Here is a 24,469-nt window from a genome sequence, read left to right on the forward strand (position 1 = left end):
AGAAATTCTTTTTTTTTTTTTTTTTTTTTTTTTTTTTTCACAAAATAGCATATTCCCTCCGTCCCATATCTATATATTCATTTTTTTTTGCACGTAGTTTTAAAAATATTAGTATTATATTAAAATAAAGTAGAAATAAAGATAAAACAACTAAATTAATCATATTAGTATTGTATGATATAAATATAATGACATTTGTGTAATATCTTGTAAATTAGAATGATATTTATAATGTTAGGTATGTAGTACAATTAATAGATACTTTGTTTATTTTCATATCAAATTAAAACAAATTTTTTTCCAAATTTATCAAAAGAAACACACCCTAAAATTTTGTAGTATTAAACTTTGACAAAAAAAAAAAAAAAAAAGAAAAAAATATAAAAACCTCTCAATAGTAGATAGTATGTTTCTTTTTGTCCAAAATTCAAATTTTTATTATTTGTACTCTGCATTTTTTTAAAAAAAAATACATATTTTTTTTTCCTAGAAAACATCGTATCATACATTATTTTAATACCAAATTTAAATCAAAATTTTTTTAATACCATCTAAAGAACCATAAACACATAATCCATTCGAATTAACTTAAGTGGATAATTTATAGAAGATATTTTAAATTAAATTCATAAGAAGTTTAATGCAAGAGATGTGATGGTATGCTGGACTGTCACCCAGTCCCTGGACCTCCAGATCAATGGAATGAGAACCGTAGATATCTACGAGATGCGCGTCCATCCAACGGTGAAAAAGTAAAGAGACGGAACAGGACCTGAGATCACAGGAGCTTCTAGCAATTTTCCAAATGTGACAGGGTTTTATTGAGCCGTTAGATTTTTCTCGAGATTCCCTCCAACCAATAGTATTAAATGAGGGAAATGTACTACGTTTGACAACGACTAATTTTGCCTTTTTATTTTTATTTTAATTACGAAATCATTTAATAATTGCTCTGCCCCCAATAATTCCCCTATCTACCTTTCCCTTTTCACGATTTATTAAGTCCAATAATAAAATAAAAATGGGTTTAATTCTCAAGATATATAAATTTCTAAATATGTTCAGAGGAATATTTTATTTTATACGTGGCATCTTATTTATTTATTTTCTTTATCTCGTATCGCGATTAAATGAGGCAAAATCTCGGTGGCATTTTCGTAGTTTCCTCCAACTTTATGACCAAATATTTCTAGACCTCAAAATGCGTCGTCCTTTTTAAAGATGTCCGTATCCTTCTCATTTCACAAATATATAATATTTTATTTAATATATATATTTTTTCATTTTAATGATGGTGGGGTCCACTGGACCAAACCTAATTAAATCGAACGGCTGTGGGAAAAGTAAGAAAACACTTACTCCAACAAAAAAGAGTCCCGGGACCTGAACGCCAGAAAATCCAAAACGTTTACTATCCGTGGTCCCTTACAACGAAAGGCACCGATTGAATTGGCTCTCAGGTCCCGGGAGCGTGCAAGAAAAAGTAAAATTGCGTTAAACTGTATGGGAACAGAGATGGAGCCGAAGACCAGCTGTCAGCTGAAGATTCCGAGCCGATTACTCCGGACAAGAGCGTAGCCGGCTTAGTGGGTCCCACGTTGACTGTGCACATGATAAGCCGATTTGGCATAACGATAAGCACGCTTACTTATCAATTGTCCTAAGGATAAGTGAATTCACTTATCACCTCCCAAGTCGCCCCCCTCCTTATATAAACCCTTTCTTTATTTCTCTGCAAGTAGTGTCGTAGTTCAATTTTTTTTCCCCTTCCTCTAAAGATAGGGTTGAGCAAGAGAGAGAGAAAAAATTAGAAAGAGAAAGTAGAGAGAGAGGGAGAGAGAGTAAAAGTAGAGAGAGAAAACCCCATGTGTGGTGTGTGTATATATATATATATATAGCTGTCGCAATCTCTCACCTCCATAGGCACTGAAGAAGAAAGATATATTTTTAGAGAGAGAAAGGGAAGAGAGCGAGAAAAGAGAGAGAGAGAGAAATCAAGCCCCATTTTTTTCTTCCCTTGGAGCTCGTCGCCTTCTCTGCTTCTCCTCCACCGGTCGATCTCTCGTAAGTAAATCCCTTTTGTCTTGTTTCTATCTCCTTCGTTCTCTCTCTCTCTCTCTCTCTCTCTATATATGTGTATGTATATCTGTATTCAGACGTGGTGGAGGAATATTTACTTTTAAAAGCTGTTTATAATTTTTTTTTTTTTTTTAAATTTTTTTCTTGGGATGTATGGGTTTTCTTGAGCTCTACTTTTCTTCTTCTTCTTCGACTCAGTATTAATAATTATTGCATAAAATAATTAATCCACAAATAAAAAAAAATAATACTATATAGTATTATTGACTTTTACTACTTTGTTGTTGTTGTTGTAGTATTTCTGTGGTTCTCCTCTTTTTATTGCATCTCAGATTCCTTTTAAAGCCTCTTCCATTTTCGAATTCAATTCGATTTCTGAGGGTTTTTAGAACCCTAATTTTGTCGGCACGCCGCCTCCCTGCCTTTTTCATTTGGTTCAAACTTCTCTTCCATTCTATATGTATGTAATATGTATGATCTAGGTTTGTAATTTATTTATTTATTTATTTTTTGAAAATTAGCTTTAGATTGGAGCACTCCCATGCTGTATATCTGTATGCAATATAAAGAGGTTGTAGTTATTAAATAATTATTTATTTATATCATTAAAGCTTACGTTTCTTGAAGGTTGTGTAAAGCAATAATTAAATGGAGGCACAATTTGGTAATTAAATTTAAATAGTGGTCTAATTTCTTGGGGATCTTTTATTATTCATTTCTATTAAATGCCCTTTTGCTTTGTTGTGGCAATTTTTTTTTTTTTTTTGCAGATCTGATGCTGTATTTGTATTTGGCATAGAGAGAGAGAGAGAGAGAGAGAGAGAGGATTGGCGGTATTGTAGGAATAATGTCGTCACTGAGTAGAGAATTGGTGTTCTTGATCCTACAGTTTCTTGATGAAGAAAAGTTTAAAGAGACGGTTCACAAGTAGGTTCAACCTTGTCTTTTTTGATTTGATTTTATTTATTTATGAATTAATGTTAATTTTCTTAATAATAGTAATATGCTCTGTTTTGTTCTGTTTTTTATTCTCTCTGTAATAACCTTACATTACATTGCATACTCATACATAGGCTTGAGCAAGAATCTGGATTCTTCTTCAACATGAAGTATTTTGAAGACGAAGTGCATAATGGGAATTGGGAGGAGGTCGAAAGATACCTCTCCGGCTTCACCAAAGTCGACGACAATCGCTATTCGATGAAAATATTCTTCGAGATTAGGAAGCAAAAGTATCTCGAAGCATTGGATAAGTGAGACGAGTCGTTATTATTATTAGGCAAAATTGCCCTTAACATAATCGCTTAAATTTCCTGTATTTTGAAAATTCCATGCGCTACGAAACCGTTTTTTACATTTTCTGTGATGTGGAGATGATTTTACATCTACATTTTTTGCATAGCGGAAAAAGGGTGTCATACAATTTTTAAAATAAAAAGTTATGAATAATTTTGTTATTATTATTATTCATTTCCACACATTGCAATGTACATTTTGAAAAATGGTGTGTTTGAAAAGTCTGCACTATTCTATTTACAATTTTAGAATGCCTCGAAAACATTACACAAAATCCCTTTAAAACTTCACGAGAGTTATAATCAATTTTGCCTAACGATGGCTTAGTTTTTAATTACGACATTTTTGTGATGTAATGTAATGTAATGTAATGACAATGCAATGGGCAGGCACGATCGCTCCAAGGCCGTCGACATCCTCGTAAAGGATCTCAAAGTGTTTGCATCTTTTAATGAAGAGCTTTTCAAAGAGATTACTCAGCTGCTGACATTAGAGAATTTCAGGTACCTAAAAATGTCTTAGGAACTGTTTTCCTTTTGTTAATAAAATTTGCTCATTCGACGTCATCATTTTTCAGGGAAAACGAGCAGCTATCGAAATACGGCGACGCGAAATCCGCACGAGCCATTATGTTGGTCGAGCTTAAAAAGCTAATCGAAGCAAATCCCTTGTTCCGCGACAAGCTGCAGTTCCCCAATCTTAAAAATTCGCGACTCCGTACGCTCATCAATCAAAGGTACGTACATCGTACGAATGTACATTCTCGATTCGCGCATTTATTTGTTCGAATATACGAAAACTTGATGGCGCCGTCGCCGCGTATCTACACAGCTTAAATTGGCAGCATCAGCTTTGCAAGAATCCGAGGCCGAATCCCGACATTAAAACACTTTTCGTCGATCATTCGTGCGGACAACCGAACGGGGCACGTGCGCCGTCTCCGGCGAGCAATCCCCTGCTCGGAGGGGCAGTGCCGAAACCGGGAGGATTCCCGCCGTTGGGAGCACACGTGGTTCGTTTCGATCGATTACATCTATTGACTTTGATTGCGCTGATTTGTCGCACTTATGCTCTTTTCGATTATGTGGCCAGCCGTTTCAGCCGAATTCGACGCCAGTTCCGATGCCTCTTGCCGGTTGGATGTCTAACCCTCCCGCCGGAGCTCATCCTGCCGTTTCCGGTGGGCCAATAGGTCTCGGAGCTCCACCAATGCCGGGTATGGATTTTGTGATTTTCCGTCGATGTTCTTTTACGGTCGCCTAACATTTTGTTGAAATGATTGATTTTTCGCAGCTGGTCTTAAGCATCCGAGAACTCCGCCGACAAATTCTTCCGTGGATTTCCCATCTGCCGACTCCGAACATGCTAGTAAAAGAACTCGACCGTTGGGAATTTCCGAGGAGGTACTAACAATCTTCAAGTTTCGACTTGGATTTTTTTTTATCGATATACATATTTATATATATATATATATATGCTCGATGTGTAGGTAAGCCTTCCGGTGAATGTCCTACCCGTCGCGTTTCCGGGGCACGCCCATAATCAGCTATTAGCTACGCCGGAGGACTTGCCGAAAATGGTAGCTCGGACTTTAAACCAAGGATCGTCGCCTATGAGCATGGATTTTCACCCGATCAAACAAACTCTTCTTCTCGGTTAGTAACTTCTACCGTTTACGGTTGTTTTTTGCGTTCCCAAAAATTGAAAGCGTTGCCTTTTGTGTCATGGTTTTACAGTCGGTACCAATGTGGGAGATATCGGCTTGTGGGAAGTCGGCTCCCGGGAGAGACTGGTTCAGAAAAACTTCAAGGTGTGGGAACTCAGTGCGTGCACAATGCCCCTACAGGTGCCGATTACTTCGACATCTTTTCGACGCGAATTCACGTAGATTTTTAGATTGACTCGATATTGAATCAGGCGAGCTTGGTGAAGGATCCCGGTGTCTCGGTGAATCGCGTGATCTGGAGCCCCGACGGATCTTTGTTCGGTAAATGTGGCTTCATTTAAACACAATCGAATGCCGTTACCAATGAGAAAGATCGTTTGATTTGTGTCGCTCGTTTGTCTCTTGTTCTGATTAGGTGTTGCGTATTCGAGGCATCTCGTGCAAATCTATTCATATCATGGAAATGATGATGTTCGCCAACATTTGGAGGTGCGTTTCACTAATTCAAAGATTCGATTTTTTTCGTCGAGCATAGGTAGAAAATAAATTTTTATCACCCCAACTACAGATCGATGCTCATGTCGGCGGAGTAAACGACATTGCGTTCTCGCACCCGAATAAGCAGTTGTCTGTGATAACCTGCGGCGACGACAAGCTTATCAAGGTTTGTCCTAAAGATGCAAGTTTCGATAGCGTTTTATGTTTCTACGATGAAGTCGTAAGTATTTACCGTGATTTTTTAGGTTTGGGATGCAACAACGGGTACGAAGCAATATACTTTTGAAGGGCACGAGGCTCCCGTATATTCGGTTTGTCCTCACCACAAGGAGAATATTCAGGTACCCGAACTACCGACGTCGATAAACACTAAAATTGTAATATCTCGAGCTCATTCTCCACCGTTTTCCAGTTCATTTTTTCGACGGCGTTGGATGGAAAGATCAAGGCTTGGCTTTACGACAATTTGGGATCCCGAGTCGACTACGACGCCCCGGGTCGATGGTGCACGACAATGGCATACAGCGCAGATGGCACGAGGTAGAGCGACGATGACGACATTATTTGCATTTTTCGCTACATACGACTCTCCTAATTCAGACAACATTCTCCGCAGGCTTTTCTCTTGCGGGACGAGTAAAGACGGCGAGTCCCACATCGTCGAGTGGAACGAAAGTGAAGGAGCTGTTAAGCGAACCTACGTAGGGTTCCGAAAACGGTCATATGGGGTCGTACAGTTCGACACGACTAAAAATCGGTATTTAGCTGCTGGCGACGAATTCACGGTCAAGTTTTGGGAGATGGACAGTACGCAACTCTTGACGAGCACTGATGCCGACGGAGGTCTTCCTGTGAGTGTTTCGTAGACATTACGCGCGTATATAGTTCGAGACGATGGTTCTGATTTTGATTTTTTCGAAACATTAGGCGAGCCCTCGTATCCGTTTCAACAAAGATGGGACGCTCTTGGCTGTTTCAGCCAACGAAAACGGAATCAAAGTATTAGCTAACACCGACGGGCTTCGCTTGTTACGCACGTTCGAATCTCTCACCTTCGATGCTTCGAGAGCGTCGGAAGCTGCAAAGGTATTCATTTATCGCGTAATAGTTTTAAACTTGGATTCGATTTTGATCGTTACTGAACATGGCTGAAGTTTTATATGTTTGTCGTTGTTGGCAGCCTACCGTAAATTTGATACCGTCGTCGTCGGTTGTGAGTAGTGTGGCGCTTTCGGATAGGGTGGCTCCGACGATGGTTTGTTCCGATTAATTGAGTATGTTGGCTTTATTCCTTTTTTTTCGTTCGTGGGTCGAGTAATTTGTTCGATTTTGTAGAATGGGGATTCGAGAAATCTTGTCGATGTTAAGCCTAGAGTCGCGGAAGAAGCGAATGAGAAGTCGAAGATTTGGAAGCTTACTGAAATTAGCGAGCCATCGCAGTGTCGATCGATGAAGTTACCGGAAAATATGAGAGTCACAAAGGTGCCGTTTTTAGGGTTCGTTTAATGTTAAGGTATTTATCGGTGTAACGATGTTTTCTTTATGTTGATCGACAGATATCGAGATTGATATACACGAATTCGGGCAATGCTATACTGGCGTTGGCTTCGAACGCGATCCATTTGCTGTGGAAGTGGCAGCGTAACGAGCGCAATTCGAGCGGAAAGGTAAGTTCCGTAACAATATAAGTCTTTGTGTTTGGTATTAAATTCGAATGAGTACCGTGATGTTGAAAAAAAAAAAATGTCGAATCTGTAGGCGACTGCTGGCGTTTCGCCTCAGCTGTGGCAACCGTCGAGCGGGATTTGGATGACCAACGACACAACCGACGCCAACCCGGAGGAATCCGTCTCTTGCTTTGCTTTGTCGAAGAATGACTCGTATGTAATGTCTGCGTCGGGAGGGAAGATCGCATTGTTCAATATGATGACGTTCAAGGTAAACCCGGCTGAAAAAATTATGCCTTTGTGTTCGCTTGCGCGCGCACATTTTTCCTCGACGATAATGTTAGTTTCGTATAAATTGATCCGCAGACGATGACGACTTTCATGCCTCCGCCGCCGGCAGCCACATTTTTGGCCTTCCATCCTCAGGACAACAACATAATCGCGATCGGCATGGATGATTCTTCGATTCAGATATACAATGTCCGAGTCGACGAGGTATGGCTCACTACCCATCTTCAATTATCGTCGCCTAAAGATTCGACTAGGAATTGAAAAGTAAAATTTTTGAATTAGAATAGTTGTATGATGTGCTAAACAGCTGATGTGATGATGTGATGATTTGAATGTAAAATTGATTTTCAGTATATTATAAAAAATGAAAAATAAATATTTGATACGCTTTCCATTGTAGGTCAAAAGCAAGCTTAAAGGACACTCGAAAAGAATTACGGGCCTCGCGTTTTCGCACGTGTTGAACGTGCTTGTCTCGTCGGGAGCGGATGCTCAGGTACGCGCCGTGATGGAACTTAAACTTTTATTATCGATTGAATCCGATTCTGATTCGAATTTTTTTCCCTAGCTCTGTGTATGGGGTTCGGACGGATGGGAGAAACAAAAGTCGAGATTCTTACAGCTCCCTTCGGGGAGAATTCCGGCGACACAATCAGACACACGGGTGCAGTTCCATCAGGACCAAACCCACCTTCTCGTCGTGCACGAAACCCAGCTTGCGATCTACGATGCAACGAAGCTAGAAAGCGTAAAACAGGTAAGTCGTAAAACCGAGCACATTTTTTCGATCGATATCGATCCCGACGTAACTAATTATTTACGTCGATATCTCAGTGGGTTCCCCGCGAATCGGCTGCCCCGATATCCCACGCGACGTTATCGTGCGACAGCCAGCTGGTCTACGCGAGCTTTCTTGACTCGACTGTGTGCATATTCACAGCTTCACACCTTCGCCTGCGCTGCCGGATAAATCCGTCGGCGTACCTTCCGTCAAGTGTCAGGCAAGTTTTAGTATCGTATCTTTCTCGGCGTTAATTTTTGGTTTCGATACAAAATTCGACTAAACGTTATTTTATTTTTTTTTTGGCGGGCAGCAGCAACCCGACTGCGCATCCCCTGGTGATTGCGGCTCATCCACAGGAGTCGAACCAGTTTGCGATCGGGCTGTCGGATGGTTCGGTTCATGTGTTCGAACCCCTCGAATCGGAAGGGAAATGGGGGGTGGCGCCGCCGTCAGAGAATGGGTCTGCGAGCGGCGTCGGTGTCGGTGTCGGCGGCAGTGGCGCGGCGGCGACGCCTTTGGTAGGTTCGACGTCGGATCAGCAACAACGATGAGCTCTGCATTGCATGAAGTGTTGCTTTTGTGTAATGGATATATATATATATATATTATATTATGTTTAGATTTGATTTATTTTCTTCTGGTTTTCGACTAACTTACGACTTTTAAAGAAGAATATATATATATTTGTTAGGGTGTCTTTTATTACTATCTTTGTAGAAAATTATTACGTATTCCCCTGTACATTATTATTATTATATTAGGAGGTTATGGCAGCGGTTGCCAAGCTGTAATAGTTTATTTTTTGTTTTTATCTATCCCATTTATTATTAGTTTTTATATTTGAAAAAAATTAATACACTTCAAATATAATTTTAAGTTTTAATCTAAAACCTGGTTATATTTACTTTCACCCACCTATTATCCACCCAATGTATCTCATTATCCACCCACCTCTACGACGTCTCCCTCTACCCATTCTCTCTCTCTATTTCCAAAAATCCTAATCTTCCCGCGCCGTCGCCATCACTTCGTCCAGCGTTGTTGTCCGTCCCTCTGACTCCATGTGTTCTCACGCTGTCAGAACTGTAACTATTTTTATTTCAACGTCCCTAAATCGAGCAAAATCCGATCATCAACTTCTCAAACGGTTTTCGACGAAGCCGATTTGTTGTGTTTTTCGGGGAAGCAGCTAGGAAGGGATTTTGGATTGAATATCGACTTCGGTGGCCGGTTTTGTGACCAATGCTTGCAACTGCTCATCGTCGTCAATCTTTGCCGGAAAAGGATGCGGGGTTGATGGCAGTGCTGGATTTGCTATTGATGCTGCAGATATTTAGTCTGTGTTTGGATACGTTCCTGACTCAGAGGACGAGTATGATGTGGAGGAACGCACTTACCTTTTCCGATCACCCTGACGAACATGTCCCTTATGAGGATATTGGTGAGATCTAAACCAACTTTACTCATCACTCAATGTTGTGTGTTTAATTTTGAATATATTGCAATTCATGCCATGTTTAAATGTAATGGCTTGATTTTGCTTTACTTCGACTATGATGAATAAATGTTATTGTGCCTAACTTGCATATGTGGATGTTATATCCTAATTGCTTTATATGTCCTCTGTTGACAGTTAATGAACGATCGTCATAGTTTGTCATTATTAGATTGGATTGATGTTTATTTTCTTGCCTCCGATCTTATTAAATATACTCAACGCAATCACGTTTTTCAGTTGTATACTCAATTTCTTGAGTTAAAAAAACTGTAAAAACAAACATTTGAAACATTGCATTTCATTACAGATATTACTCCTATGCCGCTACATATGTAATATATTGTGCTGTCTAAAATAAAGTTTTCAGAATATTTACAAAACAAAAACTACAACAATCTGTTTTCATAGGTTTCAAAAACGAAAATACAACAATAGTTTTTCAAACATGTTTTTCTACCTTTATTACCATAGATCACTCATAATCCTTTCAAGTCCCTCCACCTCACCTTTTTCAATTAGGTATTGAATGCATTCATGCACTAATTCCATAGGGACAGTTAGGTGATTTGGAAGATTGTCTGCTCTCAACAAGCTGTCTTTTTTCATATGTAGGATTTTGTATGAGTTGTCCTCCTTTGCCCTAAACTTGAAAATACCTTATTTAAACATTGTGGTGTCGATTCTTTGAAGCTTGCATCGACTGCGTCCAGTAGTTCATTCACATTCTTGTATAATTTTTCTGTTTGTAAGCTCTAGATTGCTCGAAACCATCTTAAGTCATTCACATTCATTTCAGGAGAATTAGACGGTTGTTGAATAAGAAAAATGTTAAAACCATCGCTAGTTGCGGCATGAACAAAGTCTGCATCATTCCTTTTTATATGTTGCTTAGCATTGTCCTGATGTATGAATATACGTGTTGTTAGATTGGCCAGCCACTTTTCTTTTATTATTGAGATAACCTGCATGTAGATAAACGCACATTCATTGCATACTTAGGCTTAGGTGCACACATAGATTGAAAAGCAACAACTAATTAGAGAAAACCATTCATTTTCTATTCTAGATAAGAGAATAGAAGATATTAATACTATGTTTCTTACATTTTATAGCTTTTAACAAGGAAAATCGAGATAACTTGATTAATCAAATAATTTTTTAGTAACATCTTTTATTACAGATTGAATAAATTTAGTTTCTAATGTGCCGGTTATTCGATTTTTACTTGACCTTCTTGTTGGGACTCGTTCTATGAATGGAAAATTTTCCATTTTCCCATCAAATAATAAAGTCCCATCTTCATCCCATATAGGTCGGGATACTGCACACATGAACATAATCCTTACGGTGAACTTTTTGTTTTTGCAACCTCTATGTGGATCATTCTCCGTGGGGGTTAAGTAGAATCGATGTGTGGCCTTTATCATTTGAAACTATTTTTTATCAATTTGTATTGTAAAAGAGGTCTTTTCAATACACCTATAAACATCAAGAGCTTGTATTGAAAAACATAACTTTTCTAGTTCGTTAGTATCTGTGAGTCAGGCCGGATTGCACTTGCATGGGATATGATTTTCCTTAATAAACTTGTGTACCGTTGATTTTGAACATTGTAGCTCATTTGCTAGATTTCTTATGGAAGACCTTTGAATCAAGGATAACTTTCTATCGCATTCATATTTGATGATTCATATCTTTCTTTAATCACACGTTTCTTTCTAAATATGCTTACAACCTCACCATTTTTTATTTGCTCTTTTGCAGTTTTTCAATGCCTTTGAACTGTCTGTAATGATCAATTGAACAATTTCGCTATTTTTGAGAACCTTTCTTTGGCCGACTCTAATCCTTCTCCGTAGGTTCCAAGTAAGTGTTGCACCATGTTGTTTGATTGTACTTAGGAGGAGTTTTTTTTAGAATTGAGGACACTGTGATTCCTACAACTAAAAAGACTTAAGTTAAATTGTGTTTATGATTTGGATTATTTGACTTAAATATATTTGGCAAAAAGTGGGATTGACTTGTATTTATTGCTGATTTATATATATATTTCTTTTTTTTTATATATAATGAATCTAATAAAATTTTTGCTGAGCATTATTCTCATATATATATATATATAAGGAAATATAAGTCCCTCAATCCTTTATATATATATAGATATATTTTCTTTTTTAATATGTAATGAATCTAATGAAATTTTTGCTGAGCAGTATTCTCATATGTAGATCAATTTAGATTGAACCAAGTATCTAAATTTTTTTGAATTATATATGTATATATTGTGAAGTGGGAGTTGACATAATCATCAATGGAAAATTTCTCATTAGAAAATCGATGGAGTAGGCCACACATTCTGGAAGGTGCAGATCGAAAATTATCTTTACTTAATGAATTTGCACAAACTTTTGGAGAAATTTTTTTGAATATATGAAATAAGATGAATGAAAAATTTTGGATAGAAAAGTCATTATTGTAATCCGTTTGTCGGTTTCGTTTAATGAGGTGTTCCATACGACAAAAGTGAAATCGACCAAAGAAGCATTGAAGATAGATATGTATAAAAAGCCATCTACAACCAATAAAGTTCATCATATGCGGTTAAAATGTTGAAGTAGTACACCTCAATGAATTTAATTTATCACATTGCAATTGACATTTGTTAATATTAAATTTGACGACAAGGTAAAATTCCTAATTTTACTATCGAGTATTTTAGAAAGTTGAAAAGATATTGTAACAAGAATGCCTCGTTAGGTAAGAAATGTTAAAATCAATGTAGATCACTGAAAAATGATAAAATTTAAATAATAATAAAAAAAAACAATAATTTAGCTAATACAACGATAGAAAACACAATACTCATTGAGAGCGCAAACACTCCATTGGAATTATAAGTTTAGGACTTTATGACTTCGAGATGAGTACAACAAAATAGTACAATAGACTTTACAATTGGAATTATAAGTTTAGGACTTTATGACTTCGAGATGAGTACGACAAAATAGTACAATAGACTTTACAATTATTCCGCTAGTGTGTAAATACAACCCGGTGAGCAGTTGTATTTATGCATAAATTGCAATCGTAATTAAATATTAACAAAGAAAATTTTGCTACAGTGTACAAATACAAACTGAAGAGCAGTTGTATTTTAGTGCATGAATTGAATTGCAATCCTGAGTATCAACAAAGTGAATTTTTCATACAATATTTTTAAAACCACCAGTGGATAATATAAAATTTTAAAACTAAAAGAGGTTTTAGTCAGAATTTCATGTTATTATCTATGCATATTTTCAAACAACTTCGATAACGAAAATGAAATAGTTTAGTGCCACAAGTGCTTCCACTTCCATCCGCATAAATATATATATATATATATATATATACACGATATTATTATTTAGAAGGTGTACATAAAGTTCTTGTTCTTGTTCAGAAACAATATATACATATATATATATGTATACACAGAAAGAAACCGAAATTTAGAGGCATGCCATAACACATTTTATATATACATTTGTTCCCAGTAAGAAAGTAAGGAAGCTTATGCAGATAGATGGATAGATAGATAGAGATGGCGGGATTCAACATTATACTAAAATCCACGTCCCATCATATACTTACTTACAGAGGTGAACTCGGCGCCGTTATGCGATTCTGCCGTCATTATGTACAGGAGGAAAGAGGAAGAGTTCGTTCACCATCCGCAGCTTCATTCAGGTCTGAAGTTCACGAGACTGGGGAGATGCGTCGCCTGAAGCTTCCTTATGTCGCTCGCGGTCACTTTGCACGACTCCAGCATCAGCGACTTTAGATTCTTTAGGGACTTCAGATGCTGTAGCCCCACGCTCGTCACCCGAGAATTCGAGATGTTCAGAGACACCAGTCGGGTAAGCCCTGCATTTGCGTGCACACGTCACACTGGATCGAATCAAAGCTTGAACGGATGATTTATAGCAAAATGTTTTGTCGAGCATTACCTGAGATCGATTCCAGACTCCTGTCCGTCAGGTGGTGATTCTGTGACAGGTTCAGCAGGTTTAAGGATGTAAGCTCTTTGATGTTCTTTACTCCCGCGTCGGTCAATCCACCGCCACAGATTTCGAGAGACCGCAGGTTCTTGAAAGCTGAAGGAAAATAAATTCGTCGTCAAGAGAATAAAGGGTAAGGTTAGGTTAGGTTAGTCGACTTACATTTCAAGAAATTGGTTCCAAAGTCGGTAATCCGAGCACCAAAGAGATCCAGGTGTCTCAGCCCGGTCAAATCTACAGAAGATGAGATTTCATTTCACGGAACAAATACTCATCGTCGTGTATTTCATCTCAAAAATGAATTAAAGAAAACAAATGAAATTACTCGTAAGAGCAGCAAGGCCGGCATCGGTGATCTGGCGAGCATCCAAATTGAGGGACTTGAGAGACGATAAGCCGGACAGCTTTCGCAAGCCTCCATCGGTAACACTTGTGAAGGAGAGATTCAAAATCTCAAGACCGAGCAGCCCTGAAATTCCACAATGGAAAAATTAAATCAAAATCAGTGGCAGCATATAACATAATATATGATTGTGGCATCCCCGTAAATTTATAGGATTAAATCTAACCAGAAATATGGCGTAATCCATTGTCCCCGACTTCAGTATCGGAAAGCTCCAAGGATTTCAGGTTAGACAAACCTGGTTACGATACAAGACGGGGGAAAATAGGTAATTAAACTCGAGATAAACATATTGTTTTAACCGATATTAATTTAACCTGCAAGATGAACCATTCCGTCATCATTAATCCCACATGAGTCCAGGTTCAAGCTCTCCAGATTCTTAAGCCCTACGGAAAGAAAATTCTCCGATACATGAACACACATACAGACACAAGTCGATGCAATTACTTCAGACCTTAACAACTGGAGAGGTCTTTATTTAATTGTGCAGTGAATATAAAGCTTACCTTTGACATGCACTAAAATGGCACTCGTGATTTCGTTGAATCCCAAATTCAGAACTTTCAGGGAATGCAACTCTGTTAAAAGAGAAACAATTACGGATTAACTTCAACTGCACAGCAAAGATCGTGCGCGCACATACCCACACACACACACACATATATATATATATATATAAGTTGTCTGCTTTTGCATAGAAACAGATGTCGAGGTCTTACGAGCAAGTTTTTCACAACCATCATCAGTCAAACGACATCTGCTAAAATTCAAATACATCAATGCGGTAAGAGCTGCAACAAAGAGAGCCAATCAAAATAGAATAAGAAATTGGATATGCAAATGATACGTAGCAAATTAAACTTATGGAAAAAGCAGAGACTTGCTATGACAAGTTTGATGATAGATTGATAAACTTGTTTCGAGCCTCGAACTTTTTTCCCGTCAGATTCCAATGTCATTAGCTTAAAAAAACAGTAAAAAAGAAATGGACAATATATACCTGTAAGTGACTCCAGGCATGCAGCTGTCACGCGGCAGCCCTCCATATTTAAAAGTGTAAGATTTCTTAAACCTATGAGACGAAATTTAAGAAACAACAAATTTATTCAACAAGAAATGAATAACCAAGAAAGATTTACATATTCAAGAAATTGGTATACAAATGGATTACCTTTAAGAAATGCAATGCCGAGATCAGTGACCCCAGTGGAAGCAATCTGCAATGACGTCAAGCTTGTAAGCCCTGCGCAAGCGACAAACATTGTGTTTGATTTCAATAAAACATGTTATGTTAGACGCCAAATGAATCATTTGCATAAACCTTTACAACGTGAAAAAGACAAACTTAAAATGGCTACAATGGCTCCATCAGGAGATTGGGGTGGGTATTGGGTAAGCACGACCTACCGGAAAGTGCCTTCATATCAGTATCAGTGATGCAGTTGCAACAATTGAGATTGAGAGAATCGAGCTTTGAAAGTCCTGCAAGGAGGGATCAAGGCGGATTGGATAAAGAAAAACAGGTCCGATATGTCAGCAAAGAGCTAGTCCAATCGAACCTTTCAGGTGATATAGACCGCCATGGATATTCGGGCATCTTTCCAAGTCCAGTTTAACCAAATTGACTAATCCGGACAAGAAACCGAGCCCTCGTGCAGTGATCAAGCAATTTCTTCTAAAGCTTAGAGTGTCTAGTTTTGACAGACCTACAACATTCGAGAAGCAACGACCAGAATTCATTACGCTTCAATGAATATACTGAAACTTGAAACGAAAAGGCCTTGTAACTAACATCTTGTGAAGAATCATCATCGACAAACATAAAAGCCTAACACTAATTTAGCAAGATTGTGGATGAAAATTCGTTGCATTCTCAAGGGTAAATCCTCACCGCTTAATTGCTCCAGACCTTTATCCGAAATCTGATCACAGTAATTAAGATTCACCGTCTGAAGATTTTCGCAGTCTCTGAGATAAGCCAGCCCCAAGTCAGTAATATCTGAAGCCGAGAGATCTACAGACAGTAGAGATTGACCCTGTGAAGATACAATATCCATCCAGCTGTCATTTACTCCCGGGTATTCTCCCATGTTAAGATCCTGCAAGAAGCGACAATATCCATCTCAAAAGGAACTCACATCAGCCCATTCGACATCCATAGCTATTATCATTCAAAGTTCAAGCATACCTGCAGAGCACAATCGCGAAAAGCTTCTAGTACCGAATCAGTTAGGCATTGAGAACTGATCAAATCATCCAAAATCTGCTGGCTTATATCTCTTGGCAGCATGGAGAAGGAAACATATTTATCCACGTCCTTCAAAACAACACCATTCCTCATCAATTCAACAGTTCTAAACTCGTAAATCGACTAAGAAAGACAGCAAGCAATCAAGACAGCGATCATCATACGTACTTCACGAATTTTATGTATACACAAATCTATAAGAGAAGGGCAACTTTGGTTTCCTTGATTGGCGTCTGTAGATGATCTAGACATGGATGCCCCCAGCCATTTGGAGCTCCCACTTTTCATGTATCTCCCTGAAACTCTTCCACTCAGACCATCCTCATTGACGAGATGGTCACGCTTCCTCGAACAAGCTCCCCCCATTCGATTCCTTTTCTCTACTTTACGTGCATCGAATTATCAACAGTGGTTGGGATACAAATGCACACTGCAAATTATGGAAGTAGGATTGAATTAAGCCATTAGAAAGATGGATAGCAGAGTAATCTTCATTCCTTCAAATTAATCACACAGATTCCTTCCAGATATTCACAAATGGAATTAATACATAAAACAGAAACTATCAAACCTAACCCTCCTAAGCCGCAGAGCGTGTTTGAGCTTAAAATAGCAAAATTAATGATAATTCTCAAAAACCCTCGAATCACACAAAAATTTCGCTCCAGAAGCTTCAATTAACGGATTTAATAAACCACACCAAAATCAACAACAGGAAGACGAACTGAGCATCGAATTTTGCCCTACACAGACATAAAGGAACAATGAAAATTGAACAGCGAAACAAGAAAATTATCAAATTAATTAAAAACACAAATTATTAGCTCACAATTTTCCGTCATCGGCGCATAATCACAATCACAACAGCGTGCTTGTGTATCGTGCAGTGTGTATGAAAAGTAGAAGAGTTGCAGAATGAGAGAGAGAGGAAGAGGATAGAGAAGAAATAGAAGCGTACAAGAAATGGATAGTCGAAGCAAGCAGGCAGGCAGGCTCCGAGCCAACAGATGGGCGCCACGTTAGGGGGCAAAGGAGGCCCGATTGCTGGTTCGGGAGGAGAATAATGGCGCGGATGATGATGGCGATAAGGAAGAAGATTGTGGGCGCCACTGAGCCCTGTCCTGCTGATATTTTTTTATTGCAATAAGCACTCCACTGCGGAGACGAATTGGGGATTTGCTCTTTTGGGGCCACTTTCTTCCGGTGGCAGATTTCTTACGCTAATGTCCCTCCGATTTGTATAATACAATTGGAAGTGGGGATTCTTTCTTTCTTTCGTCGGTAGTCGCATTGACGATGATGATGATAATCGTGGATTTGGAAGCCATTGCAATCAATCTATTCTGTGCTTCAGTGTAAAACGTACAAGTTAGAAATCCTTTACATTAGTATTTATTTATATACAGTAACAAAACCCAATTACTCGAAAAATTGATATGACCTCAAATTTCGAAAAATTTCGGACAGTGGCTAAATCAATATCTATCTTTATATATGTTATTTTCTCAATTTTTATTATAACTAGGGGTGTATTTGTTTGGGGGGCGTGGATTTTGATTTGAAATTTGAATACGAAAAATTTTGAATTTGAATAAGTTATATGACGTGATATAAATAGGTGTTCACGTACTGTTTATGTAAAATTGATTTTTTAGTATAATATAAAAAATAAAAAATAAGTATTTAATTTGATGTTTTAAAAAAAAATGGAATGAAAAGTGGATTGAAAATCCAATTCCCAAACAAACGCACCCTAAAGTATTACTTTTATGAAATAATACAGTTAATTCGCAAATATTACATTTGTAAAGAACTCATTACATCTGATAAAAATCATAAAAAATAATTATTTATTATCCAAAATTTAAAATTTAGCAATGATTTATGTAGAGAAATAAAAAATAAAATTTATTTCAAAAATCACTACCCACTTACATAATTTTAATAATATTTTTTATACATTCAATTTCTAACATTTATGTTTTTAAAAAAAAATTTATACACAATTTTTATTTAACTAGTCCTTTAACAAAATTATTGAAAATGAAAAATATTGAGATAATGTATTAATTCGAGTTTATTTCAATCATTTAAATTTTTAAATATAAGTACTATCACTAATTTGGATAATTTTAATATATCATAATATAAAAAATTATTTAATATTTTACAATTTATATAAATTAATATTTTTCAAATTAAAATATAATAAATATTTATTTATATCCCCTTGTTTCTTTAACTGTTGCGAAAAAACGGGTTAGCCCCACACAATCGGCGAAATATCGTACTCAATTAATACCGAAGAAAATTCCCAGGTAATTGGAGGAGACACGAGGCTCACTTAAAACCCAATTTTCTTAGATTTATAGTCTTTTTGATAGAATTTCCCCAGCAAAATTAAAGCACAATAAATAACTGCAAAATAACCAAACACACCAGAACAAAATAAAGAACACCAGATTTAACGAGGTTCGGCAAAATTTTGTCTACGTCCTCGGACCCCAACCAAAATTATATTATGAGAGAAGATAAAAAATACAACACAATTAGAATATAAAAAGATTGTGCTGTGGGATAATAAAACCAAAAGGAGAGCGGGTGAATTCACCCCCAACGCATTTGCGCAAACGATGTGAGATTTGGAGATGAGCCAACATTGTTGACTTTTCTACAAATCTCCACCTTTGGCGATCTCTAAATCCCATCCAAAGATCTTCTTCAAAACTCTCACGACATAAAATATGGCAGAGCCTCCAAATGCGTTTTTCATCGTCAATCTTCAAACTCTTAGAACATTTATCAAATTCAAACAATGTTCAAACTTGATACACGTTACACCTTTTGTCAACATATCTGCAGTAATCCTTGTAACCAGATTGCCTCCTTAACAGCCTCAGTGATGGCCATGTATTCTGCCTCTGTTGTTGACAGAGCAACGGTAGACTGTAAAGTCGACTTCCAACTAACTGGTGCGTTTGGAAGAGTAAACACATAACCCGTAGTTGATCGTCGTTTATCCAAATATTCTGCATAGACTAAATCACAGTACCTAACTATATGTTGGCCAGTATCATTATTTCTTTGAAACATCAATCCAAAATCTAAGGTTTTCAAGACATACCTTAGAATCCATTTCACGGTTTGCCAATGTTCTCTGCCTGGATCATGCATATATCTGCTCACGATCCCAACTGCATGTGAAATGTCAAGCCTTGTACACACCATCGCATACATCAAGCTACCAACCGCATTTGAATAAGGAACCTTTGACATGTAATCACGTTCCTCTTTCGTTTTTAGACACTGTGAAACACTAAGTTTGAAATGAGAGGCAAGTGGTGTACTCACAGGTTTGGTTTTGTCAGTCATGCCAAATCGCTCTACTACTTTCTTCAAATATTGTTTCTGGGTCAAGCACAATGTGCCTCTCTTTCTGTCTCTCGTTATTTCCATGCCGAGAATCTTCTTTGCTTCACCGAGATCTTTCATTTCGAACTCCTTGCTGAGTTGAAACTTCAATCTGCTTATCTCTCTTCTATCTTTCGAAACAATTAACATGTCATCTACATAAAGAAGAAGATAAATAAATGATCCATCAGGTAGTTTACAAAAATACACACAGTGATCGAAACTGCTCCTGGTGTACTTTTGGCTGGTCATGAATTGATCAAATCGTCTATACCACTGTCTTGGAGATTGTTTCAATCCATACAACAATTTGTTCAACTTGCATACCCAATCTTCTTTCCCAACAACATTAAATCCTTCGGGCTGAGTCATGTAGATTTCCTCCTCCAAATCACCGTGTAAGAACGCCGTCTTTACATCCATTTGAACTAGTTCTAAATCGTACTGCGCTACCAAGGCCAACAAAATACGAATAGAGGAATGTTTTACAACAGGAGAAAATACTTCATTGTAATTAATTCTTTCCTTTTGAGCATAGCCTTTGAGTATAGACCCACTTGCAACCAATTGCCTTCTTTTCCTTCGGTAGCTCAGCTAGCTTCCATGTGTGATTTGCTTCAAGGGAATGCATTTCCTCGTCCATGACTTTCTTCCACTTCTCTTTCTCAGAAAAATGTACTGCATCAAGAAAAGTTTGTGGTATACCTTCTTCAATAACATGAAGTTCATAGGCCACCATACTTTGGAATCGAGCAGGTTTCTGAATTTATCTTCTTGGCCTCCTAACTGCAATTGGTAAATCTTGTTGCTGTTGAGGTTCTTGGGTTAAAACCTCTCTTTCTCTGAGCTCTTTATTGGTACAAAAAACATCATCGTCAGTTGGTTGATCATCTTCAAGTTTAGTCATAGATGTCTGGAACTCCACCTCATTGGAAGAACATTCCACCTGTTGGGGGGTATTCTCTATCTACTGCTTCGTTACTTTCTTCAACATTTCTGATTCGTTGAAAGTAACATCCCTGCTAAAGATCATCTTTTTCATCTCCGGGCACCATAAGCGATATCCTTTTACTCCAGATGATATCCCTATGAAGATAGTTTTTCTTGTCTTTGGATCTAGCTTTGATTCTCTTACGTGATAATATGCAATAGATCCAAACACACGTAAAGAATCATAATCATTAGCAGGTTTGCCAAACCATACCCCAAAGGTGTCTTGCCTTTAAGCGCATCTGATGGTAGTCGATTGATCAGATGGCTTGCATATGTGACTGCTTCAGCGCAGAATTGTTTGCCCAAATTAGCATTGGACATCATACACCGAACTTTCTACAGCAAAGTCCGATTTATGCGCTCGGCCACTCCATTTTGTTGTGGCGTATCCCGAACTGTGAAATGTCAGGAGATTCCTTCCCTTTTGTAAATATCGAAAAAAGGGTCATTTCGATATTCTGTACCATTATCAGAGCGAAGCACTTTACTCTTCCTCCCGGTTTGATTCTCCATCGTATTCTTCCAATCGAGGAATTTGCTGAAAGCTTCGTCTTTAGTTCGCATAGGTTATACCCATATTCTCCTGAAAAAATCATCACCAAATGTTATAAAATAATGATTTCCTCCCAGAGAAGCTGTCTTGGTTGGTCCCCACACGTCTGAGTGAATGTAATCCATAATGCCTTTAGTGTTATGGATTAATGTTCCAAACTTCACTCGTATTTTCTTTCCCATAAAGTGCTCGCAAAAATCAAGTTTGCATGTCTTTGCACCCTTTAATAATCCTTGTTTTGCTAGAGTCTGCAAGGATTTTTCCCCAGCATGCCCAAGCCTCATGTGCCAAAGCTTGGTCATTTCCTCTTCTTTATCTGGTGCTGATATTGTTGCTGCTACGCCACGTACTGTGCTGCCCTAAAAGTGATACAAATTATTTTTCCTTATACCTTTCATGATGACAAGTGCTCCCGAGATCACTTTTAGAATCCCATTCTGAATGCTAATAGAATGACCTTTAGACTCCAAGACTCCCACTGATATGAGATTTTTGGCAAATTTCGGTATGTACCGAACCTTTGTCAGCACTTTAACTGTTCCATCGTGGTTCTTCAGATAGACTGAACCAACTCCAGTTATCTAGCAAGGTTGGTTGTCAGCTAGGTAGAAAACTCCGCCATCAACGTTTTCAAACTTGACAAACCACTCCTTTATGGAGCACATGTGGAATGAGCATCCTGAGTCTCGCAGCCAGTCGTCACTGCATGTCACCGATGAGGCACATGCTAATGAATAATCTGATTCATTATTATCAACAACACATGCTTCGGCTACTGTTTTCCCTTTTTTCTTTTATAGCTTGAGACAGTCTTTCTTCCAGTGTCCTTTCTCGTGGCAAAAGGCACATTTATCTTTTGCTACTCTGCCTCTTGACTGGGATCTGCTTCTTCTCGCCAGTTTGTATTTTTTGTTACGACCCCGAACAAAGTGAGTTTCACCAGTCGAACTCCTGTGTTCTAACTTATCTTTCTTCCTGATCTCGTTAGAATACAAAGCAGTAGTAACTTCCTTAAAGGAAATTGTTTTTTTCCCAGTCAGCATTCTAACAATTATATGTTCATATTCATCAGGAAGTGAAGCTAGCAGTATCAATGCCTTATCAATATCATTTATCTTCTAATCCAGATTTAACAAATCAGTAACTAGAAAATCAAATCTAGTTATGTGTTCGTTCATGGTGGTACCTGACAAATACTAGAAGCGATACAACTTCGTCTTCATGTAGAGCTTATTTTCTGTGCTCTTTTTCATGAATTTGTCCTCCAATTTTTTCTATAATTTGTGCGCCATCGTCTCTCTTATAAATGGATATTTTTGCTCTTTGGAGAGACATAGCCGGATTGTACCACACGTCAGGCGGTTAATCCTCGTCCAGTCTTTATTATCAACATCCTCTGGTTTGTTTTCTGCGAGTGCTCCATTCAGCTCTTGTTGGAACAAGATGTCCAACACCTTGCATTGCCGCATACCAAAATTATTGGTACCGTTGAATTTTTTGAAGTCGAACTTGGCATTCGTGACCATCGTTCTTGATGACGGCGTCACCAATGACTTTGAATCTGAAGTTGATTTTTTCACCGGATTTTTCCACCATTCCTGCTCCAGAGTTTGATTAACACAATAAAGGCAGCTTAACCGAGACGCTTTTCTGATGTGGAAGATCAGATTAACTGCGACCACAGAGCATACTAAGCAACCAAGGCTCTGATACCAATTGTTGCGAAAAAACGGGTTAGCCCCACACAATCGGCGAAATATCGTACTCAATTAATACCAAAGAAAATTCCCAGGTAATTGGAGGAGACACGAGGCTCACTTAAAATCCAATTTCCTTAGACCTTTTATAGTCTTTTTGACAGAATTTCCCCAGCAAAATTAAAGCACAATAAATAACCGCAAAATAACCAACACACCAGAACAAAATAAAGAACACCAAATTTAACGAGGTTCAGCAAAATTTTGCCTATGTCCTCGGAACCCAACCAAAATTATATTATGAGAAAAGATAAGAAATACAACACAATTAGAATATAAGAAGATTGTGTTGTGGGATAATAAAACCAAAGGAAGAGCGGGTGTATTTATATAAAGAATTCACCCCCAACTCATTTGCGCAAACGATGTGGGATTTGGAGATGAGCCAACATTGTTGACTTTTCTACATTAACCAATTATCCATTTTTCCATTTTTGTTCGTCACATAATAAAGTATCAATTTCTTTTCTAGTAAATGTACTATCTACCTAAGATTACAAATACCTTTCCAATTTATAATATATTACGCAAATGTCATTATCTTTATATCATACACTAATAATAAGGTTAGTTTAGTCTTTTTACCTTTATTTATATTAAATTCCAATATAATACTAATATTTCTAAAACTTCGTGCAAAAAATAAACGGATATATAGATATGGGACGGATAGAGTATATTATTAAACAATAAAAATAAACATATATTATGAATTTTATAAAATTGTAAAGATAATGTGTACATATACTAATGCTATAAAAAAAAATAATAATAATTTGAATGTTGATATGGATATGACGTGGATGAGAGAGTAAAAAAGATACTACAGTAGAGATACGGACTATAATAGATGCTATTGTTTTTTGTTCCTTTTTTCAAGTTGTCCCTCTCTTTTATTTATTTCAAAAAGTGTAACCACACTTCTATTCCTTGTAATATATATCTATATGATTGGTCATTTCTTCTCATTTAAATAAAAAATAATTAAAAATTTTCTTAATTTCTTTATGTTCATTTTTATTTCTTTCGCGTAGTGGTTAGTTGGTTTTCATAGTATTAGAGCAAGTTCTCTTCCAATAATTTCTTTTATGATATCTGAATCTTTCAACCAAGTTGCTATGTTTGCCGATTCTATCGTCCAACAAGTCAGTAATTTTCTTTTTCGTGAGGAATTTTTAGTTTTCTCCGGTGACCACCCAGGGTTAGCTTTCGTCACCATTTAGTTGAATTTCTCCAAATTGATCATTTGGAAGGTTGCAGTATATACTACCTTAAGCTGCAA

At 37.5% G+C, this 24,469-nt stretch overlaps 2 protein-coding genes across 6 annotated transcripts; one reads left to right on the forward strand and one right to left on the reverse strand.

The window, feature by feature from the left end:
• The first annotated feature begins 1,754 nt into the window (after positions 1-1,754).
• On the forward strand, positions 1,755-8,986 carry LOC127254153 (topless-related protein 1-like). 3 transcript variants are annotated; one of them, XM_051279070.1, is made up of 26 exons: positions 1,755-2,064; positions 2,850-3,006; positions 3,153-3,332; positions 3,765-3,878; positions 3,953-4,111; positions 4,207-4,387; positions 4,468-4,591; positions 4,669-4,778; positions 4,865-5,030; positions 5,112-5,221; positions 5,293-5,362; positions 5,457-5,530; positions 5,610-5,705; positions 5,785-5,880; positions 5,952-6,079; positions 6,156-6,390; positions 6,467-6,625; positions 6,720-6,794; positions 6,875-7,021; positions 7,096-7,206; positions 7,298-7,477; positions 7,573-7,701; positions 7,898-7,993; positions 8,066-8,254; positions 8,332-8,498; positions 8,592-8,986. In XM_051279070.1, the coding sequence occupies exons 2-26, from the start codon at positions 2,927-2,929 to the stop codon at positions 8,830-8,832; spliced, it is 3,417 nt and encodes a 1,138-aa protein (XP_051135027.1). In that variant the 5' UTR covers positions 1,755-2,064; positions 2,850-2,926; the 3' UTR covers positions 8,833-8,986. The 3 variants fall into 3 exon arrangements, with proteins under 3 accessions (XP_051135027.1, XP_051135029.1, XP_051135028.1); XM_051279072.1 differs by having other exon boundaries at positions 8,595-8,986; XM_051279071.1 differs by having other exon boundaries at positions 2,879-3,006.
• A 4,273-nt stretch (positions 8,987-13,259) lies between these two features.
• Positions 13,260-17,449, reverse strand: LOC127254569 (uncharacterized). Of its 3 annotated transcripts, none has more exons than XM_051279737.1 (17): positions 17,303-17,408; positions 17,050-17,216; positions 16,642-16,903; positions 16,414-16,542; positions 16,117-16,324; positions 15,785-15,931; positions 15,633-15,707; positions 15,397-15,468; positions 15,226-15,297; positions 14,945-15,016; positions 14,732-14,803; positions 14,540-14,611; positions 14,389-14,460; positions 14,145-14,288; positions 13,982-14,053; positions 13,769-13,915; positions 13,260-13,685 (listed from the first exon to the last, which is right to left on the reverse strand). In XM_051279737.1, the coding sequence occupies exons 3-17, from the start codon at positions 16,837-16,839 to the stop codon at positions 13,501-13,503; spliced, it is 1,737 nt and encodes a 578-aa protein (XP_051135694.1). In that variant the 5' UTR covers positions 16,840-16,903; positions 17,050-17,216; positions 17,303-17,408; the 3' UTR covers positions 13,260-13,500. The 3 variants fall into 3 exon arrangements, with proteins under 3 accessions (XP_051135694.1, XP_051135693.1, XP_051135692.1); XM_051279736.1 differs by having other exon boundaries at positions 17,045-17,216; XM_051279735.1 differs by lacking the exon at positions 17,050-17,216 and having other exon boundaries at positions 17,303-17,449.
• Positions 17,450-24,469: the final 7,020 nt, after the last annotated feature.

The sequence above is a fragment of the Andrographis paniculata genome, unplaced genomic scaffold (genome assembly GCF_009805555.1).
Source record: "Andrographis paniculata isolate CXL003 unplaced genomic scaffold, ASM980555v1 Contig52END, whole genome shotgun sequence".
In the NCBI taxonomy this organism is placed as follows: domain Eukaryota; kingdom Viridiplantae; phylum Streptophyta; class Magnoliopsida; order Lamiales; family Acanthaceae; genus Andrographis; species Andrographis paniculata.

Excerpts from the sequence above, each read along its gene's own strand:
- LOC127254569 (XM_051279735.1), bottom strand. The coding sequence starts at position 16,839 with ATGGGGGGAGCTTGTTCGAGGAAGCGTGACCATCTCGTCAATGAGGAT. Across the intron at positions 15,469-15,632 it reads TGATATGAAGGCACTTTCCG|GGCTTACAAGCTTGACGTCA; the intron begins GTAGGTCGTGCT and ends TCGCTTGCGCAG. Across the intron at positions 15,017-15,225 it reads ATGCCTGGAGTCACTTACAG|CTCTTACCGCATTGATGTAT; the intron begins GTATATATTGTC and ends TCTTTGTTGCAG.
- LOC127254153 (XM_051279070.1), top strand. The coding sequence starts at position 2,927 with ATGTCGTCACTGAGTAGAGAATTGGTGTTCTTGATCCTACAGTTTCTT. Across the intron at positions 3,333-3,764 it reads TATCTCGAAGCATTGGATAA|GCACGATCGCTCCAAGGCCG; the intron begins GTGAGACGAGTC and ends TGCAATGGGCAG. Across the intron at positions 6,391-6,466 it reads ATGCCGACGGAGGTCTTCCT|GCGAGCCCTCGTATCCGTTT; the intron begins GTGAGTGTTTCG and ends TCGAAACATTAG.